General features: G+C 47.9%; 2 protein-coding genes across 4 annotated transcripts in view; both read right to left on the reverse strand.

The window, feature by feature from the left end:
• plxnd1 (plexin D1) overlaps nt 1–14,131 on the reverse strand; it is a 59,198-nt gene extending 45,067 nt beyond the window's left edge. Inside the window, exons 1-5 of the mRNA XM_079274021.1 lie at nt 12,805–14,131; nt 10,692–10,868; nt 5,428–5,559; nt 4,877–4,977; nt 961–1,090 (exon numbers count right to left, since the gene is read on the reverse strand). Coding sequence (XP_079130147.1) covers nt 961–1,090; nt 4,877–4,977; nt 5,428–5,559; nt 10,692–10,868; nt 12,805–14,016 — 1,752 coding nt within the window. The 5' untranslated portion in view covers nt 14,017–14,131. The remainder of the gene's footprint in view (nt 1–960; nt 1,091–4,876; nt 4,978–5,427; nt 5,560–10,691; nt 10,869–12,804) is intronic.
• Nucleotides 14,132–15,993: 1,862 nt separating this feature from the next.
• tmcc1a (transmembrane and coiled-coil domain family 1a) overlaps nt 15,994–21,873 on the reverse strand; it is a gene marked incomplete at its 5' end in the record, with an annotated part of 37,243 nt that continues 31,363 nt past the window's right edge. For all 3 annotated transcript variants that reach the window (XM_079274029.1, XM_079274028.1, XM_079274030.1), the window contains 3 exons: nt 15,994–18,173; nt 19,430–19,565; nt 21,068–21,759. In XM_079274029.1, coding sequence (XP_079130155.1) covers nt 17,859–18,173; nt 19,430–19,565; nt 21,068–21,759 — 1,143 coding nt within the window. In that variant the 3' untranslated portion in view covers nt 15,994–17,858. The remainder of the gene's footprint in view (nt 18,174–19,429; nt 19,566–21,067; nt 21,760–21,873) is intronic.

A 21,873-nucleotide genomic window follows, 5' to 3' on the forward strand; every position in this document is an offset into this window, starting at 1 on the left:
TTATATTTTCTGGTTTCTTTACTTCTCTGTGACAGTAAACTGAAAATCTTTGAGTTTGAGGACGTCCTCTTGGACTTTTGGAAACACTGTTGTTCTTGCGACAGTTTAAATAATTGTGAAAGAACAACTGATGGAAGTGCGTGTTCAGATCAGTTGTACGCTGCAGGAAACACGCCTGCAGACCTGATCGCATGAGTAACGCTCCAAACTGTAAACAGCCAGAGTGACGTGTTCCATCGGCAGCGTTCGATGTTCTACGTGCGTCACGTTACATTCTGACTACGTCACATTTAACTTTACCAAAACCAACGCGAGAGCAGTGTGAGTGAAGAAACACACATTGTTGTCAGATTGTTATAGAGTACAAAAACCCGGGAATGAGTCAGCATTTCTGTTTCCTGTTTTTTTTTAATGGGTTTTTGGTTAGATGCCTGTAATAAGGTCTGTGAGAAATTGTAATGTTTTGTACTACAGTATAAAATACATCAGTAAATACCCTTCTTGTGAGTTTTGAAGCTTATATGTGAATTTAAAAAATGGTGGTCGCTAGCAAATGGCTAATCGAGACTACAAAACGTCATCCCTCCCCGGGTTTGCCCACAAAAATACATCATCCCCGCAGCACTGTATTTTAAATTTCTTTTATTTATAGCCACTTTAACATTCTCAGTAAAGTCAACTTTACCAAAAACGTGCACACACTGTGAGGAGGAGGTTGGGGTGGCGAAGGGAGCTGCTCCAGTAAAACACTGATGGCATGACTTCATCAGCTGAGTCGTAACAATAGCGCGTATAATAATAATAATGCTGAGAGGTGTCAGGTTATAAAGGTGGTCATGAGACGTCGGGTTTCAGCCGCTGTAAATACGCTGCCCCCATTGCAAGCATACCCTGATGGGTGGGAGGAACAAGAGTGAAATACGTGTGACGGACAACAATAACGGCAGCGGGAGGTTTTACCTTGATGTCGGCGGCGATGCTGATCTCCGGGGGCGTCAGGGTCATGGAGGGACACTGCTGGGGGCCCTCGCCCATGCTGATCCAGGAGCGGGCCAGCAGCCCCTGAGCACACTCCTTCTGGATGGTGCATCTGGACAAAAGTGACAGACGATCACAAATATCAGAATGAATATCTCATATCCGTATGTATAAAGTAATTGTTTGTCAATGCCACAGCTGGTAATCGAGACCCAATCAGTCATTGGACTACCAGACTGAGCTTCAGGGTCAACGTTTAATCCTTTGTGAGGAGCAAACGAAACTTCTGCGTTTTCATTTCGTCCCAGGACTTGACGAATTCTCACCGCCGGGTTTCACGGTCCGCTGCCCACAGATTTATGAGGCGCTCCGGCCTCCTAATGTCACATTCAGACCTCGGCTGTCAGTTGGTTCGGCTCAACACGAGAGACTACTTGACTCTAGGTCACGCACATTTCTATGGCAACCCGTCCTGCAGGATCAGGGGCCGGTCGCCAAATAGCTGAATAAAAAGAAAGCACTGCTGATGCTTAATGCGCGTGGACCGACAGTGTGTTTCTGTGTGGACGTGCACAGAGAATACAGTGTGTTTGCGCCAATCTGTGAGTATAATGAATGTCGAGGACTGAAGAATTGCGAGAGGGCGTTCAACAAGCAAGGTGGCCTCGTACTCTCCGCTTCACTAATGAACTTCACCGGCCGTTGGCACAGAGCTCAGTTCATCCGCAGAGCAGACTGGAAGGACAAAGTGACCTCAGAGTACGGAGAAACCAAACAGGCCCCATTTAGCAGCGTCCTCACGAGCCACATAGTGAGTTTGGCACATCCCGCTTCCATCTCACGCTTCTACAGTTGTTTTAAAATAAGGGGGCCACGAGGTCCGCCGCTGGACTAAAAATAGAGCCGAGTGCCTCTGCAAGCCGCACAAAAAACCCCAAAACACAATCAAACTCCGGACACACTCTCAGCAGTCGAATACACTTGAAACGTGTTCGGCTATTGATCCAGGTTTCATTTAGAAAGTTGTTCTTTGAGTACGACTGGGGTATTGCTGCTGTCAGCGAGAGTACCGAAGTGATGCTTTTTTTTTTTTACCTCTCTACATTCTGTACAGACGTTCATGGTCCCCAGAGGATGAATTGTTGTTCGTGTTCTTCTGACGTTTCATCCAGGTAAAAATGTCAAACTTCTCAAACAAGCGCTTTGCCCCCATAAAATATTTGATGTTAACTTTCAGTATTTTTTTGGTACTCAATGCTACAGACACACTGTCGACATCCCATCTTTGAGGTTACAACCATTCGTGAATTAGGTCACTTGTTTTGAGATTCATTTACATTTCATTTTGAAATCACGGCGTAAAACACAACTTCCTCTTGGGTTTCAACGAGGCCAAAGTGCTTGTTTTTCATCTGGAAGAATATATTTAGATTGTCAAGTAAACTCCAGATTGTATCTTTAAGTCCTGCATACATCATAGATGCCACTTGGGATCAACGGAAGCAGGCGTCCAGGAAACGTCATCTTATGATCTCAAAAAAGAGAAAGACATGCCGTCTCAGATGAACATCAACAAACGCTGCGTGATTGGAGACGACTGGCTGGCAAAATCACATCATGATGTCTTCGTCTTTCTCTATTGTATCTATTTTCTTCTCCCTTAAATGCATTCATGACTTGCCCGCTTATTTACAAAAGTCTTTGATCAAGTGCAGCAGTGAGGAGAAGTACATTCAAAGCACTTCTCTCCTCCCTTAAAGGCAACAACTTTAACACATATACACACACACACACACACACACACACACACACACACACACACACACACACACACACACACACACACACACACACCACTCAACTGCCTCACAACAGCATGCTGACTTTTCAAACAGCTCCTTAAAATAAACAGAGTCAACATATGCAGCTAGAATATGACCCGAGAAAACTCACCACCTTCTAAGTGTCTGTTCGACAGATAAGGTGGGAAACCAGTGAGACTGTTAAACAGCCGCAGAACACACACACACACACACACACTCACACCCGCGTGCACACACTCACAAATTCAGTGTGAGATAAGCGTGATAATTTGTGAACAGCAAAGACTGCACATGACGCATAATTTGATTCAAATAAAGATATTTAAGTGCTTTCTTGTGACATGTGGCAGATTAAACCGGCTCCGGCGTTGGAGAGTGATCCGTGGGCCGAGCGCTATCTCTGGTGGAGGGACTATCTCGCTCTGTTCTTCAGACAACAATGCCGACTCCAACGAGCGAACAGACAAGCTCTACATGCAGACGTGCTGAGGGACGTCAGAGCCATGAATAAAATGAAAACCGGCACCCACGGAGACAGTTGTGACTTTACAGATTGCGAGATAGCAGACCCCCAGTGGTCCTGTTTTCAACCGGCCTCCCCTTTTACTCTAGTTGTATCAGACAGCAAGGTGATGGAGGAGTCCGTCCACCCCCACACTTCAACCCCCTGATCCCTCGGGCTCTGAGGCCACAGCGCCAGCTCAGCGGCTGGCATGACTGGCCAAACAGTGCATCAAACACACACACACACACACACACACACACACATATGACATCAGCTCCCTGGCCTCTGAGAGCCAGACAGCGACGCACACTCGCACTGACACTGACACACAGGCTTACACACTTTGACATTTCCTTGTGAAAAGAACCAGTGTGCACTCTCCCTCCCACCACCATCATCACAATCAACGCTCCTTTGTAGAGGGATAGAGAGGAGGACAAGGGCACTGGGGGAGGAGGAGAGGAGGACTAGGGAGACAGAGAGGGAGGTTGAGAGTGGGATAACTAAATTCTCAAAGCTACTGGAAAATACGAAGGCGAGGAAAGGAGGAGGGGGGCGGGGGGCAAAGAGAGAGAGAGAATCACGAGGGTAAAAAAAATTAAAATGCAGTGAAGCGAGAAAAGGACTGGGATAAAGAGACGACACATAGTTAAATAAGGAGAGGAGACAAGGAGATGACAGCGAGACAGTCCGACCACACACACACACACACACACAACTCTCATCCGTTCCACTCTTCCAGCTCTGAATGGCCCCTGGCGATGCCAGAGCCTCCAGAGCTGCATCACAAAATGCACTATCTCGCCTGATCTGCTTTAATCACCCAGCAACCAAGCAATTCACACACGCACATGCAGACAACAACAACAAACACAAACAAACAAACGAACAAACGAACATAGCCGGACGCCACACGTTGTAGCAGAGAGTCGGCCCTGAGAGAGCCACATTAATCAGAGTGCGCTCTCTCACTCGCTCACACTTCAGCCAAGTGACTCCTCGCTGGGCGCTCCCAGCCTGTCAATCCCTCCCTGAACGAGCACGGAGCCACGGGGACCGCTCAGAACAATGATGTGACTCCCCCGGACTGAGGCCTAATGAAAAGCAACTCAATTGTGCTTTTCCAAGCCCCTAAACACGCTCCCTCACTGCCAGGGCTCATTCTGCCGAGCCACATTTCGAAATTGAGAATGAGCGGTGATGAAACCCGGCAAACCAGACTCAGTGTTTTTGTTTTTTATCGATTCAAATGCTAAAAAGTATAAAAACGACAAGCTGAAATTGTTTTACTGTGCCAAACAAGCTGATCTTTTCCTTCTTCAGGATGAGCAGTAACTTATGTCGACCGCTCACAGGAACAGCTGCAGCGTGATCACTGCTTACATACAGACAGAAGAGATTTCCACCATTTCTGAAACACTTTAAAAGGATGCGGCATGTGCGTGACACCGGAGCGTAGGATAATTCGGTTGAATTATACGTCTTACTGGCAGCAGAGGAGAGCGGCTGAGAGCCGTAGCGGGGCATTTTGACTGGATGGATGGAGAACAAACTGTGAGTGTTTTCTCACCGATTCTCCAGAGTGCACCAGCCACAGTGGGCGTCGCCTGCTCCCAAACAGTCGCCGCAGCTCCTCCACTGGTCACAGTCTGCCACCTTCACCCTCAGCATCTACACACCACAAGCACAACATTTTAAACACACTGTATTTCAGACAAAAGACTCATGCAGGCCTTTAACAAAGAACTGGTGCTGAAACAACTGACAGAAAACAAGAAGAAAATGTGGTTCCAGCTTCCTACATTTGAGCATTTGCTGCTTTTCTCTGTTTTGTAACTGAAATATGTTTGTGTTGTGGACTGGTTAGGTCACCTTGGGCTGCGGGAGAACTACTTAAACTGACGTTCAGGTGCATTTGCGCTAGGTCTGCTGGAGGTGCAGCCACATCCTGTCATAAAGATGCGACACCGAAAACCTATTGAAGGTTTGATGACATCTTGCGCTGCAAAAAATACGCGAGTGCTCAGCTAAAGTGAGGCGAGGAGCATTCGCCGGATGTGAAATGAGGTCTGATCGTTGCCGCTTTTCTCCGCGCCGAGGCGGGGAGAATCGCATTCTTACATGGTGAGACGTCATGAGATAGAGGAAGTTGCTGTCGTTGGGGTCGAGGGTCATGATGTGGTGGACCGCCTCGCTGGCGGGCAGCTTCAGCGTCCACTGATTGGCCACGGTCATGTTCGGCAACAGGGTCAGCTGTGAAAGGGACATCAGAGCAGAGGACACAGGTTGGAACAGATGCAGAACGTTGCAGTAAATATTTTCCTCAAGGTTAATTCAACCGGGAAAAGTTAACTGAGCGACATTTTGCCTCACAAAGAGAACTCCTCAAATATTTGAGAATCGCTCGAAATAACCGCAGCAGTTTTTCTGTTGATCAAGCGACTCAGTTCAAATTCAGAGCCAGGTGTTTTTTTCTCGGAAGAGGCAGTTTTTATTATTTTGATTCACTTCCTCCACCTGCTTTTGGCAGCGGATTCGTGACAGCAATCCACATCGTGATCACTCTTCTGACTCTGAGGAAACCGCTACCGAGCAAGAAGGTGTTTTAGGAAGATAAACATTCTTTTGTATGAAAACTTTAGCTCTGAACCTGACTGAGATACACAAGTCAGCACTTATAGATTCATGTATTTACACGCAATAGCTGGCAGATTCTGTTAATTGTACTTTTCTTCATCACAAATGCTCCTATGCTCTATTTCTAAATGTTTTCCAAGCCTCAAACATACAGTATTTTAGGAGGTCATTTGTTCGAGCCTAATCTTGTTTTGCCGAGTCGTGATTTATCTACGCGCTGCCCTTCCTGCAGCTCTAGATAATAAAGCGGGTGACATGTTCTCACGTACGCACACAGATATGCGCGCACACACACACACACACACACACACACACACACACACACACAGCTATGTAGCAAAATCAAACTGTGCCGGGTGAGACTTCCTGTCACGCAGACAGTGAAAGCTCCCTTCAATGGAGACATCCTGAGGAACTGGCAAACTGACCAGCATCTGGTGACAAGCACGGGTTCCGTCACTTCTCCATCCGCTGAACACACAAACACACACACACAAACACACACGCACACAAACACACACACAAACACAACTATCACCACCCACTGAGACGCTGCTGGTTAATGTTAAACCAGAGCAGACAGAAGCTCAGCAAACCATTGGCTTAACCTGTGATGAGGGGCATTATCTCAACCTCCAAATATCACTGTCGTGTTTATAACACCACCTACACACACACACACACACACACACACACACACACACACACTTCTGCTGTGGAGATAGCGAAACAGCTGTGCTATGTCTTCACCCCACACCCGAGCGAGTGCAAACACATACGCTGAGTGACACAGTGAGGAGCTGGTAAACAGCAGCCCACACACCTGGACAGGGAGCAGAATAGGAGCGGAGAGGAGGAGGAGGAGGAGGAGGAGGAGGAGGAGGAGGAGGAGGAGTGAGGAGAGCTGTGGCCCAGTGCGCCACCAGGTCAACCAACAAAACACCTGCTGTCCTGGCAGGTCGCTCTGACTCCATTCTCTGTCTGTCTGCCTGGAGATGAAAGGCCCTATTCAACGAAGGAGTGCTCAGCTGCTGTGCGCTCATTCTCAATGTACGAGTGTGTGTGCGTGTGTGTGTGTGTGTGCGTGTGCGCGTGTGTGTGTGTGTGCGTGTGTGTGTGTGTGTGTGTAAAGGAGAGAGAATAAAGCGACGGGAGGACAAGAGGGAGAAAGAGATGAAGTCTGTTTGTTTGCAAAAATGAATCAAAGGGCCCTTTGATATTTGAGACGGAGCTCGAGAGGAGACAACGAAGCGACGAACGGAGAAGTGGAGGGGGGTGGATCGACTGCGGGAGTAAAAATGACTGAGATAATAGACGGTCACTGCGAGGGGCAGACAAATAGAAGTCAGCTGTATTGGGGGAGGGAGAGACTTCATTAAGAAATGCATGTAATTACAAATTACTTCACTGAGGGTCCTCTCAAAGACAGTAAAAGAGGCCTAACTTAATCTCAACCGCTGTTCCCCTGTGTTTAGCCTGAGCCAAACTCACAGTCAGAATCACATTACACACACTAACAGCACCATTAACCTCTGAAACAGCTCTGTCCTCAGGGCTGACGCACACACAGGGGCACAGACAGACGCTGCCACACACACACACACACACACACACACACACACACACACTGTGAGAGAACACACATATAGCACATAATCACAGGGCATGTGTTCATGTCTGAGTAAACACATGAAATCACTAAACCACTCACACTGGCCTACAGACAAAGTCAAACACCTAAAAACACAGGCAAGCCTGCAACCAAGCAAACAGACACACAGTCGCTCACGCCAATGTTGTGCATCTGATATATATATATATATATATATATATATATATACGTATATATATGTATGAACCTTACAGAAACTAACTGTATGCTCAGCGGGGGCTCAAACAGCGCCTTCATCTGGGGAGGAAGCGAGGAGCTCTTTAAGACCACCCCTCCGGCTCAATGGTTTTAATGTAAAAGGTACCGGCCTAATGCAAAACAATGGGTGCAGGTAGCTTTTGGAGTAAGTTTATGTTTTTTTTCTCCACAGGCAGCTGAGAAGCAGCTTGTGGCGCTCGCAGGCAGGCTGCTTCTCAGCTCAGCTCGGTCAGGGGTGACCAGGAATGTTGTTGAGACAGAATTAAGGAATGCCCTTTAATTGAACGGGATAAGTTTTTTCCCAAGCCGGAACCTCTGCAGATGTTGAGGAAGCAGACCAGCACACGGAGTCATACTTCATCAGCCGCTCTTGTTAAACGGCTTTCTGGTGATCTCTCAGACAGTAAGCAGGTCCGAGGACCGTTAGAGCACATGATTAGGACTACTTAATGGGTCGTGATGGGTCATGGATGAGTGGGGGGGCTCAGTGGTGACGGGGCTGAGAACCTACGAGATGAAAGCAGACATTCCTCCATGAGTCTCATCATACACCTATGTTTGGTTTATTGAAAGACTCAGCAGCCACATGAGAGCAGCACAACTTTCACAGTTTCCAAGCTGGAGGGCTAGTTCACATTAAAAAAAGATGAAATTCTTTTAGTGGTGACCATCTGCTGCAGCTGTGTTTAGACCTGAGGTAGTGTTAGTTTGGAAATGATTCATTCTTCGCTCAACCACTATAGAAGCACTTGTAGACTCGAGTCGCATGACTGGAACTCGAGTCAGACTCTAGTCACAAATTTGGTGGCTTTCGACTCGACTTGGACTTTAACACCATGCTTGTGACTTAACTTGAACATATTTGATACCTTCTCCTTCCCTTATTCAAAAAGCGTGCCGCAAATGACGACATTTATGTTAATTTCCTGAATCCACTGACGTTAATGATATTCATTCTCTGCAAGACAACACTTCACTCCCCAGATCGACTTGGTTTGAACCAATCCCACAGTATCGAGTTGCAATAGTGAGCGAAAGCTGGGAAACATGATATCAAAGATTTTGTTCACAAACAAAAAATATTCAACATGGTCAACAACAAAAAGAATTGCAGTATGCAAAAAGTGTGACTTCTTTAAGACTCGAAATTTAAAGTTTAGGACATGGGACTTGTCAGTCTTGACTTGGGTATTGACTTGGAATTGGCTCAGAACTTTGCTTCTCTTAACTTGGGACTTGAATCGGGACTCGCCTGTCTTGACTTGAGACTTGACTTGGAAGTTGCCTGTCTTGACTTGGGACTTGACTTGGAAGTTGCCCGTCTTGACTTGAGACTTGACTTGGAAGTTGCCCGTCTTGACTTGGGACTTGACTTGGAAGTTGCCCGTCTTGACTTGAGACTTGACTTGGAAGTTGCCTGTCTTGACTTGGAAGTTGCCTGTCTTGACTAGAGACTTGACTTGGAACTGACCTGTCTTGACTTGAGGCTTGACTTGGAAGTTGCCCGTCTTGACTTGGGACTTGACTTGGAAGTTGCCTGTCTTGACTTGGGACTTGACTTGGAAGTTGCCTGTCTTGACTTGGGACTTGACTTGAAAGTTGCCTGTCTTGACTTGAGACTTGACTTGGAACTCGCCTGTCTTGACTTGAGGCTTGACTTGGAAGTTGCCTGTCTTGACTTGGGACTTGACTTGGAAGTTGCCTGTCTTGACTTGGGACTTGACTTGGAAGTTGCCCATCTTGACTTGGGACTTGACTTGGAAGTTGCCTGTCTTGACTTGAGACTTGACTTGGAAGTTGCCTGTCTTGACTTGGAAGTTGCCTGTCTTGACTTGGGACTTGACTTGGAACTCGCCTGTCTTGACTTGAGACTTGACTTGGGACTTGACTTGGAAGTTGCCTGTCTTGACTTGGGACTTGACTTGGAACTCGCCTGTCTTGACTTGAGACTTGACTTGGGACTTGACTTGGAAGTTGCCTGTCTTGACTTAGGACTTGACTTGGAACTCGCCTGTCTTGACTTGAGACTTGACTTGGGACTTGACTTGGAAGTTGCCTGTCTTGACTTGGGACTTGACTTGGAACTCGCCTGTCTTGACTTGAGACTTGACTTGGGACTTGACTTGGAAGTTGCCTGTCTTGACTTGGGACTTGACTTGGAACTCGCCTGTCTTGACTTGAGACTTGACTTGGGACTTGACTTGGAAGTTGCCTGTCTTGACTTGGGACTTGACTTGGAACTCGCCTGTCTTGACTTGAGACTTGACTTGGGACTTGACTTGGAAGTTGCCTGTCTTGACTTGGGACTTGACTTGGAACTCGCCTGTCTTGACTTGAGACTTGACTTGGGACTTGACTTGGAAGTTGCCTGTCTTGACTTGAGCCTTGACTTGGAACTCGCCCGTCTTGACTTGAGCCTTGACTTGGAAGTTGCCTGTCTTGACTCAAGACTTGAATCAGAACTTTCCTGTCTTGACTTGAATCTTGACTTGGGACTTGACTTGGAACTTTTCTCGTCTTAACTCGGGACTTGCCTGTGTTGATTTGGGATTTGACTCGAATCTTGACATGGAACTTGACATGGAACTTTGCTTGTCTTAACCTGGGACTTGACTCAGGACGTCCCTGTGTTGACTCGAGACTTGAATCAGAACTTGCCTGTCTTGAATCGGGACTTGTCTGTCTTGATTCGGGACTTGACTCCTAGCTTAACCTGAGACTTGACTTGGAACTTGTCCGTCTTGACTCGATACTTGAGGGCAAAGACTTAAGTCTTACTTGTGACTTTGCAAAACAATGACTTGGCCCCACCCAAGTTAGTGTGTGTGTGTGTGTGTGTGTGTGTGTGTGTGCTGCTGGTCATTCTCATGTGTCTCACCTTACGAAGTCGTCCATTACTGGTTCCCAGAAAAACCACAGTGTGGTTGTGTACATTGTCCACAGACACTGAACTGAGACCCCTGTATTCAACCAGAGGAAGGGCCCTCAGGGACCTCCGCAGGGCCAGAGGGTGCTGTAGGTGGGCCGCACCGCAGTCCAGCTGCTCGGGCTGCAACTACAACACAGAAGAAATGAGAGTGAGATCGATGCTCATTAGCTCGCATGTGGAAGCACACACACGGATTAGAGAACGGCAGAGAACAGAGCACAGAAAGAGCGCCGCATGATGAAAGCAAAGTGGAAAACAAGCGCTGATGGTAGCTATCACAACGGTGCCGCTCATTCCTCCAAATCACTTTTTAGACATCTCGGAATACTTGAAAGGGGCTTACAAGGATCTTCAACACTCATAAGACTCTGCTTTTGTCAAATCCTCAGCAGGCAATGATAAAACACGAGTGCCATGCTTCGATGAGCACCAGGATCTATTGGGAATTCTCTGAATATTTCAGAGCGTGCAAAAAGGCAAAGGCAAAGAAAAAAAAGAGAAAAAGAATCAAGCAGAGTGGATATTTGTGGGGTCGTTTCCCACGAGCCCTTCTGCTCACGGCCTTGTGTCTCTTATCATAAATTGTGTCTGGCTTTCCCTCAGTGCTGGCCTTCAGACTGTCGACTACGAACAAAAAAAGATCACATTTCGGCGGCCGTGGCAACATAAATGTGAAAGTTAAGAAAGACTTGCTTTATTCTGTGAGTGGTTGTTACTGTATACTCGCTGAGTTTGCACATTTGTCGTATTTCTGAACTGCTTTTGATCTCATATCTGAACTCCAAGCTCTCCCAGTACTTTATTACTGTTTCTTATATTAGAAACATTGTAATTCATGTTGATTGTGGTGAAACCAAAGATCATTTCACACAATCACGCTGTTTCAAAATGACTAACTGACAAACATTACAGCAAGAAAAAAGAAATAAAGCAATCCCCTCTCCAACCACTTTGAACTGAGCTGTTCCGTCTATTTCAAGACGGCCAATTGAGATAGTATTCAGACAGACAGACGACACGGCAGTGCCAGCGTGGAGGCCAACTTCCTGACCTGACAGCACAGTGGTCACACGGCACAGCCTCCGCTGACCTCAGCTGCGTCTGTCAGAACAACCACAGTGGAAAAAGATGGAATTTTCACGGCATTCCTGTGACACGGTGCAAAGCGTCAGACGCCTGCTCAGTACAAAGGGAAAGGTTCCTTCAGGGCAAATGTTCTGTTTTGTATGCGAGTGGAAAGCCGAAAAACAAGATAACATTCATGTGTTGACTACAAAGCCGCCCTTTTATTCACTAATATTGTGCTAAAATTGTGGTTCGTTTGAAGTTACCAGCACACACTCCGGGAAAAAAGAAAAAAAGAGACATATGTCTGAGGTTTAACTGGAAAAGAAAGAAGTCTTTTGGCCCCTTGCTCTTTTCATATTTGATAAGACAGGGAGCTGCTGGATGCAAGGTTTCACCCTTCCCATAACCCCCCCCAGCGCAGCTCGGGAGCATCTCTCCAGATATCACGACCTCTACCCGTGACACGGGAGATCCTCTCTCCAAGTCATGAGCCTCGGGCCGAAGGAGGAGAACTGGAAACTGGCAGAGATTCAGCAGTCATGAGTGTGTTTATGGTGAACCGTGTCAATCAGAACTAAGGATCTCTAGGACTGTTGTGGGTTCATCATGGTTAATAATTACACTCGAGCTCCAATCTTCATCATCTCCAGGCTTTGTTCAACGAGGAAATGTCCATTTTTAATCCAAAAACGTTTACAAAAATCCTAAATAAAATCACAACATAACAAGAAGTGCAAAAAAAAACAGTTGGTGAGGTTAATAAAGTGTCACTTATTCTGCATCATCAAGATACTGACAGACTCAAACATTGAGACAAATTGCCTCAATTAGTCGATTACTTAATTGTTTCTGTCAAATTAAACTTTTATGTCCAATGTCACTTAATACAATTTACATTTTTGCATAATACGACCACATACAATCAAATGAAGCTGAACTACACTCATCTCAAATGTAATATTGCTGTGTTAAACAGAGATCTGTGAGTGCTTACCACCAGGTTTCCCTTCTGGATGCAGGCCGCCCCGGAGCCCTGGATGACGCTGTCCAGCACCTGGACGTCGCTGCTGGGAGAGTTGGAGCAGCTCCGGCGGCCTTGTCGGATCTCCTCGTCGATGTCTCCAAACTTGAACGCGCACAGGGCGGACTTTCTGTCCGCCTTGGTGAACACTCCGAACAGGTACGGCTCCGAGATCCGCCCGTCGTCCGCGTGGATCTCCGCGGGGTAAACGGACAGCAGCCGGTTGTAAATGTTCCCGTTAAATCCACACTGCAGCGGCATCTGGATGTAGGACTCCGTGAGCTTCCTGCTCTCCGGTCCGCTGGGCTTTCGGGAGTTCTCGGTATCCAGACAGATCCGGGCGAGGATGCTGTTGGGCTGGCTCTCCTTGTGGCCCATTTTCGCGTCGTTATTGAAGGCGATGTAGGAATAAGTCTTCTGCATGAACGCGTGGATGAAGTTGAGCTTGTTTTTGGTCTTAACGTCTTGTTTGATCTTGAATACGTTGTCCTCCGAGGGGTTAATGTCATAGGTGAAAAGTCGGGATAAATCCTTGATGTTCAAGGAGCGGATGGCGATCTCCGGCGTGTTTTCAAAGCGCAGGTCCTCCTTGCTGTGGTTCTTGGGGAAAAACTGGGTACCGGCCCCGGTGTAAGTGGCCCCGACGAGGAGCCGGGTGTTTCCCCCGTGGCTCCTGAAGATGAGCCCCACCGTGGACGCGTTCGGGTGATTGGCAGCGATGTTTAGCATGCTGGGGAAAACAGTCTTCTCACCCTGGTGCGGGAACTCCACCGCTATCTCCGAAATATTCTCCATCTTTCGGAGCTCACAGAAGCCCTGATACACTGACCCGCACACCACCACGACCCCTTGCTCTCGGTCCAGCTCCAGGAGCTTGTTGTAGTTGTCCGTGAGGGATTTGGGATGCTCGCACGGAGCCTGTGGCAGCTGCGGCGCGTGGCACAACAGGTTGTCCTCCACCGGGCCGGTCCTCTTCTCCACCTCGACGCTCAAAGTCCCGTTCAGCTGGTAGATGGTGTTGACGGTGGCCAGGTAGACCTTCCTGGACACCGGGTCCACCGCGAAGTTATTGGTCTGATTTGGAGACGCGAACGCCTGTTGGACGTGCAGCGCGCTGGCACTCCGGCGCGTCTCCAGAGCCAGGGCGCCGAGGAGCAGAGCAGCTATCGCTATCGAAGGAGGCATTTTTCCTTCTGACCGGCGTCCGCGTGTTCTGTGCCGAGGGGTGCATTGAGCAAAGATAAAATTGTGTTGTTTGTTCCTACTGCGACAATCCGAGAGGAAAGGCTGTTTCCTGCTCAACGCCTGGACCCAGAATGACGCGATAAGCGAGTCGTGCTTCCTTTTCAGGCTGCCTCCCCTGTCCCTCTCTTCCCACCGCGCAGCTCAGCAGCCTCTCTCCCGAGGCGCACAAGAGCCACAATATACCTCGTTGAGATATCTAAATATATTAAATGGTCTTTAAACAATAGAGATGAAATAGTTATTTGTTGATTCGTTGATGCGCAATTCCTGGACATCGGCATGCCTTCACAGAGGTGATCAAAGTTGTTGGAGTGATGTTTTATTTTGTCCGGCTTATTAAAAAATGCATTCATGAATAAATCATTATTAAAGTACACATTTGGGTAAAATGTGGACTCTACTGGGAGCAGTGGGAACAAGTCTTAATGCCACCTCCATTTATAATTGTACAATTATTAAATGTATCTCAATTATTTGAGCTGATTTGACCTGAATGCCACTTTTTTCATTCTGATCCAACTACAAGAACAAATATGGGTCTAATATTTACTAAATGTTAAATATGGACTTCTGTGTGTTATAATGTGAGCTCATGAAGTCGTAATGACCATGCAGCCCGCTGTTTCCTTCAAGATGGGCCACTTGGTGAATCTCCGCCCCCCCCAGCGTGGTTCCGCTCGTCTTTGGGGTTAATGACGGGTCACCGTCCCACCTCCTGCAGCTCGTCATCCCTCGGCTCCCAGATTAGTTCTGCAGATCCGGAGGGCTCCGTTTTGGGCACATACGGCTCGGTAAGCAGCGTGAAAGTGCTACCAGATGGGCACATCAGCGCACCTTTCCGGCTTTTGACATTCAAATCCATCCAACGCAGCTTTCTTGCGCTCTTTAACTCATAAATATTCAAGCACAACACATGCCCCCCCCCACACACACACATGTGTCAGACACCGCATTAATCAGTTCCCAGGCGAGCCCGAGAACTGTCATCTCTGAATACACGCAATCATTAAAGTCGATGCTAAATCGTACGCAATCGATTGTGCCTATTTACTGTGGACTCCTCTGGGGGGATAAACGCACCCGCTGCTCTCCGCCGCCACTTGCAGCTATCAGCGGGCAGATAAGTGCGCCCCGTGTTTACCTTGGCGCACAGTCACGCGCATCAAAATCTGGCGGTGAATAGAAGGAGGAACGCGCTCTGATAAAGTGCAACATAGTGACCCCCCCACTCCCACCCCGCCTTCCTCCCCAAAAAACTGCACAGCACACTGAATGAACCACCAACAGCATCAACACCGTGCGCGCGCTCCTGCGGGGACAAGGCTCGGTGCGGGGCCAAAGCTGTCAGCATCAGATATCACCGGGCGAGGTGTGACCGAGCGCTGCAGTTTGGTGCTGCGCAATCAAGCGGCGTTCAACGGAAGTAAACTAAATGTGTGTGTGGGAGAGAGCGTATAGAATAAAGTGTGTGTGTGTGTGTGTGTCTAGGGGGGGACGTGGTCTCTCCTGTGTGTGTAATGAAAATATTGTCCCTGGTGGCCCACCACTCTGACTGTTGGCAGTAAGACTGCGGTTAAAGGGGCCTCCCACCCAACCTGTTTCCTTCCTGATAAGGTGCAACACCTCCTTGTGTTCAGACCTCCACCTCCCTCATATGGAGGACCATTCACACAAACTCAACAGAGCCTCTCACAGACATATGATGGGGGGGCACAAGGGGCATCCAAAGCAAAGCAAAAGATCTCCACCTAGTGGCTACATGAGGAACCTGCATGAGGTGACTTTTATAAAGGAGATTTAGAGCACGAAATATGTGTAGCATCATCCCATCCTGCAGTCATGCACCCCCAACAACAACAACAAACACAGACATTAATTAAAACATGTCAATTTTAAGAAACAGCGATGACTCATGAGTTAGTTCGGGAATGCACTTTATTTATTCCACACTTACAAAAGGACATCAAAAGGCACTGGAGTAGTTCAGCACACAACCCCGACATCATTAGGTGTTACTGCGAGGCCAAAGGTCAGCTCACTCTCAACCTGTCTGCCTTTAGACGAGGACGACAGCGATCCTGACCTGAGTCAACTCCTCGTATCCCTCCGAGGCCTTGTGTCTGAAGTGGGACAACCTTTGAAAGTCTCCAGCGAGAGGCTCGTCAGAGCCTCAGCCTGACTTGTATGTTATCTATCCGTGTGCTAGAATGCAGCTGTACAGTTCAAAAAATGATCTCGCTATCGGTTAGGAAATCAGCTCCTCGGCATGAAATGCACAATGAGCTATTTAACGCGGCGGGTCACCTCGTTGTGTCCTTGACTTGAGAGAAAGAGAGAGTACAAGAGAAAGACTGGACACCCAGCTGAGGAACACACGTCTGAAGATCTGGATTCAGATTCTCGAATACATTTTTTTTCCCCCCACTCGCAAATAGATACATCCTCTACAGACATTCAGGCGAGACATTCTCACGACATATGTGAAGAGAAGCAACCCCTGCTGAGCAGCCGCCGCCTTCATTCGCCTCAGCTTAGACCCTTTGGAGGCCCAGGGGTCTCCGGGTAGACGAAGGTTTGGCACAGGGTGACCACCACTGTGAGACGGCGTACTCGTAGAAAAAGAAAAGACGGCCAGAGGAGATAACAGGCAGGGACGAAGAGGACAATATCAGTGTGCATTTGACTCACATGGCAGCGGGGACGACTTGCACTGTGGATATAAAGCAGCAGCATTCCTGTTCCAGCTGAGAGCTGGATAAGCAGCAGAAGTCTCTCTTTCTCTGACCTGATCGCATCAAATATGGCGGGTGGTGGGAGACAATTATCCTGGCTAATCGATTTTACTTGGACAAAGGCCCTTTGTCATTGCATTTAAACACAAAACTGGTTCCTATACGTCATTTGTCTTGATGAAAAAACAATGCAGCACTGTACAGCTGACGCCTAACAATACCCAGATGTTGTGTGTTTATGTGTCGTTTCTACGGTGAGCTGCATTCTGTCTCTGTGTTTCCGTTATAATCTCCCTTATGCAACAGTTTTTCTTGTTTTAATCATAAAAACAAAGAAAATGGAAATAAATAAAAGCACGTCGATTAGAAATGGTAAGGAAGCACAAAGTCTCCGGCCATCACGACTCTCAGAGGTCCTGGTCGGTCCTTCAAAAGTGTTCTGTATGAACCAATTTCATCACAGCAAGAAAGGAGCAACTCCCAGGAAGGGTTTTCAGCCATGGTTCAAATCTACCAATCACAGCTAGGAAAGAGTTCTCTTCCTAAAGGCAATCAACCACGGTATCACATCTGCACGCCTCTACAGGTGGACCGGGCCTTTGGAGCAAATCGCCAGCACAGTTTCCTGACTTACGCTCCCGTCATGTAGAGAGAGAGAGGAGCGTAATGCTACATGGTACTGAATAAAATAACGCTGACAATAAAAAATAATATTATTTGAAATAATTACATTACAATTGATTAAACTCTAAGATTTAAAAACAGTACAATGCTGCATTCTGAGGGACAGCGGCACAGTAGTTCATTTTCAGAAATGTAAACAGTCTCGTCCTTCCTAAAAGACAATCGCGAGTGTTCTCCACTTTACTCCGCTTCTTCCACTTTTCCTCGATGCCGTGTCCGAACGTGCTCGGCCGAGTGTTCGGTGCGCCGTCGCGCTGGCCGTTCTAATGGCGACCGCGTTCTTCAAACTTCCTGCGCGATCGCAGCTAAAGTTACATCACCTGGTGTCAAAAAAAAGCAACGTGTTGCTGGCTTTTCGGTACCAGGTCATCCCGGGGGCTGCAGGGCGCGGTGCGTGAACCCCGAGAGGGCGTCCCAGTTTCTCCACAGGAAGGCCAGCAGGAGGATGAGGAGGAGGGTGGAGAGCGTGCGCGAGCGCGTCCTCATCAGCGGGACAACGCAGTTGGCCACGGTGGAGACGAAGACCAGAAGGACGGCCATAAGGGCGAGCAGCACATTGATGAGTTTCCCCACGAGGGTCCGGGCCGTGGCATTTTCCAGCCCCTCCAACTGGACGACCTGCTGCTGCTGCTGCTGGAGCTCCATCTTAGAGATCCGGGTCTGACACGCCTCCAGCGCCTCCTGCAGAGGAAGAAGCAAAAGGAAAATCTGTCAGCAAAGTCACCTGAGAGACTAGAGAACTACAGCCACAACACACTCAGAGGCCACTTCACTGCACTGCATTCTATCAAAATATGTTTCTAGTGTTCCTGCCGGTTCCACTTCTCAGTATACTGCAATCCAGTTCAACACCACTGCCTCAATCATTAACAGTTGAATTAATACCTGATCACAACTGAATATTAGTATCTTAGTGAAGGCAGAATGTATCTCTGTTCTGTTGTGTGGGTTGCATTAGACTTCGGGTGTATATTTCATAGACATCTACCGCCCCCTGCTGTTAAGGAGAAGAACTGCAGCCAAGAGGCAACTTCGACTGTAAATAGACTTCATGCAGGCAGACGCACAAACCCTGAGCCGTGATGGACGACAGGAAAGGACAGAAGTAATGTGAGTCAATGACAAGGAAATGTCTGTTTTGAAGAAACAGAAGGGACGATGGACAGACTGGATTCTCCGTCTCATCTTCCTGTTTACAGTGTCAATATGGACAAATGAGATCACGGCTGTAGCTGCTACGTCTAGTCTGAGCAGACCTAATTAGCTTAGCTCGACTTAAAAAAGCAAAATAAAGACGGCTAAGCTCTCTAACACTCGTCCTTGCAAGACCTCCAAATGGACACGACTATAGAACGATACCAGTACTGACAGAAAACGACAGATATAAACCGCACTTTAAATGATTAAAACTCAAACATTTATCACAGCTAACGGGAGCTAGCTGGTTAAATCCAGGAGCAGTTGTTGAGCGTGCTAAGACAACACCACCGTCATTAGGTGACGTGATGGAAGTGAAAGCATCACTGTGAAAATAGACTTCTGACATTTGGAAATAACAACTACCACATACGGACAAAAACAACATGTTTCAGTAAACTCTGTGTTTAGCGGCTTTCTGCGTCAGTAAAAATGTTCGCGCATTGCCGTCTCCGTATAAATTGTAATGCATTAACTTGTGTGTGTGTGTGTTTATCAGGAATTACGCAACAGCTTTCAATGACTCAGCAGCTCAGAAGCGAGGCACACAACCAGTTAATTGAACACTTTCTCTTCACCCTCGAAACATTCTTATCATCGCTTTCTGACACTCCATTTGTACGGCAGACTGGTTTTTGAAGCAGCCAATTTAAATGACAATGATTTGGACTGAACTGATTTTTGGGAGCCGTTAATATATTTGTGACACGTGCTTGTGGACGCGAGCCTGGAGGACAGACCTGTATGTCTCGGGCTCTCTCATAGGACTGGTAGGCGATCTTCTCCTCCATGCTGGCCAGCTCCTGCTTCAGGTTGAGGATCTCGTTCTGGTGGAGTTCTGTCAAGTCGTTCAGCTGCTCCTCCAGGCGTTCACACCTGAACACACACACACACACGAGAGTCTGTGGCATAATTAGCTTCGACAAAGAAGCAGGAATTAGCAGAAACAGACCCTGAGGGCATCTGACCACACGGCACCCGACTGAACGGATGACTCGCCCCTGACAAGATTAGAGCATGCTTACTCATCTGCCGATCCAACTGGCCAATCAGAGCGAGTCAGCAGAGTGAGAGAGGCCGGTGGGAGGCACCCAGCAGGAGGAGGACAGCGATCTAACTGCTGTGTGTTTTGGCAGGATGGACGGCATAGGACAATAATAGACTTTAGACTAAATCCATGTATGTTTGTCTGAGTTTGTTTCCGTTTCAACAGATTTTTACTGAATATTTTAGGTCGGTACGATAAATATTCTTGATTTATCGAATGTTTTTTTGGTCTATTACATGTCAGAGAAAGGGGAACGTCACATTTCCCCACAGCCCGAGGAGATGTCCTCAAAACACAAAGGTGTTCAGTAATTATTATGGAAGACTATGAAAACAAAGACGTATTAACAAAAATGGAACAAATTCATTTCTTTGATTTTAAATAACAAAATGACTGACTTAATCATCAAAATAGTTGCAGACTTGTTTTCTGTTGATCGGTTAATCATGTCAGCTCTACGTTCACTCATGTTTTAGGCTGTTCTTAGTAACGGAAACGATGGATTCATCCCTGAATAGCTATTCAGACACATGACTATGAATGATTATTCTCAGGAGGCTGAAAATAGCTCCTGAGTGGTCGTTCTGTTCTGCTATTATTTTGGTCTTAGAGGACAAACGCAGACGGCTCTGGACATTTTAGGGAGAAAAATGCTCGTGTTTATTTTGCTATGTAAGCTGCTCACTACCTCCCCCCCCCCCCCCCCTCCATTGTCCTGCCCTCTTTATCTTTGTGCCCTCTTGTCAGGACATTCTGGAGGAATGTGAGTGTGTGTGTGTTGTTTTTAAAAGCCAACTGCCCACAGACAAACCCAAAACAAGAGCTGCACAGAGACGTCTGAGGCGGCGACGAGACATGCAGAGCCGGGACAAAAGGCCGAAACACCACCAGAGATCTTAAAGATCAAAGCGCTGCGAGGAGCTGTGCAGGTGTTTCTGTCACTTCTGACAGATGCTAGTGACATTTCTATCAGTTTAAACGTGAAAGCAAGTTGTCAAAGCAAGAGTTATCGGTTGTAATAGTACTGGTTATGCGGGATACGTACGCTTTGAGGCAGAGTACAGGAGCAGCACCTTTATGCTCTATGTTTATGTGAAGGAGGTCACGGTTTTGTTTTTATCTACAGCTTTGATAAAACTGCTCACGACAAGGAGAGTTTTGCCCGAGATGATGCGTCAACAGCAGCACAGAGATATGAATGATCAGTGTTTAGTGTGAATAGAATAGTTCTTTCTGATGACACACCGTTAGATTTTTAGAGGATTTCCTGTACTAGACAGGAAGTGCTTTAGGAGCGTATGACACACTCCTGTAGTTCTTCTCTATGTACCTGAAGCGTTCCTCCTGCAGTGCTTGCATAACAACCGTGTAGTCTCTCTGATAGTGGCTCTTCAAACTGTCGAGGTTCTCCTCCAGCCTCGCCTGGCCCTCGCTCAGCTCCTGCACCTCCTGCAGCAGCATGTCCAGGCCGGAGCTCTGGCTCCTCTCCAGCGTGTTGCCCTTGGAGCTCGGGGGACCTCCGGGGGCCCCCGTGGTGCTGTTGGCCCCGGCCGAGCCCGACGTGGCGCTGGAGCAGTCGTCCTCGCTGCCGTACCTGGGACTCGGCTGGAGGTGGTGCCCGGCGTTGCCCAGCGAACGACTGCCGGCCCCCGTCACGCCTTCCTCCACCGAGGGCTCGTCCAGAGAGTCTTTGAGCGAGGGGATGTTGTCGGCGCTGCCGAATTTGTTGCGAATCAGCGACGCGATCTCCCGGGGCTTGGAGACGACGGCCCCCGCGGCGGAGTGGGTGGCCTGGGAGATGCTGGAGAGGCCTCCCTTCACGCTGTCCACCACGCCTTCGCTGAAGCCGGTGACTTTGGCTCCGACGTCCTTCAGGCCCTGCTGCATGTCCCGCAGGACATCCTTGGACTGGCGCGGGATCCCGTTGTGTTCCACTTCCCGCAGCTTCCGGTGGTAGTGCTCCAGTTTCCTCTGCAGCTGCTGGATGCTCAGCGCCGACTTCTGGTTCTTTTTCTCAAAAACCTGACAGCCACAGAACGGGTTTTGATTTGTGAGGGGAACAAGCATTACACTGCAATAACCCACTCCACTTTAAAACATGTAGTACAAGTTCCCTCAACTCCCCCTAGGGACAAA

Source organism: Melanostigma gelatinosum, assembly GCF_949748355.1.
Source record: "Melanostigma gelatinosum genome assembly, chromosome: 8".
Lineage (NCBI taxonomy): Eukaryota > Metazoa > Chordata > Actinopteri > Perciformes > Zoarcidae > Melanostigma > Melanostigma gelatinosum.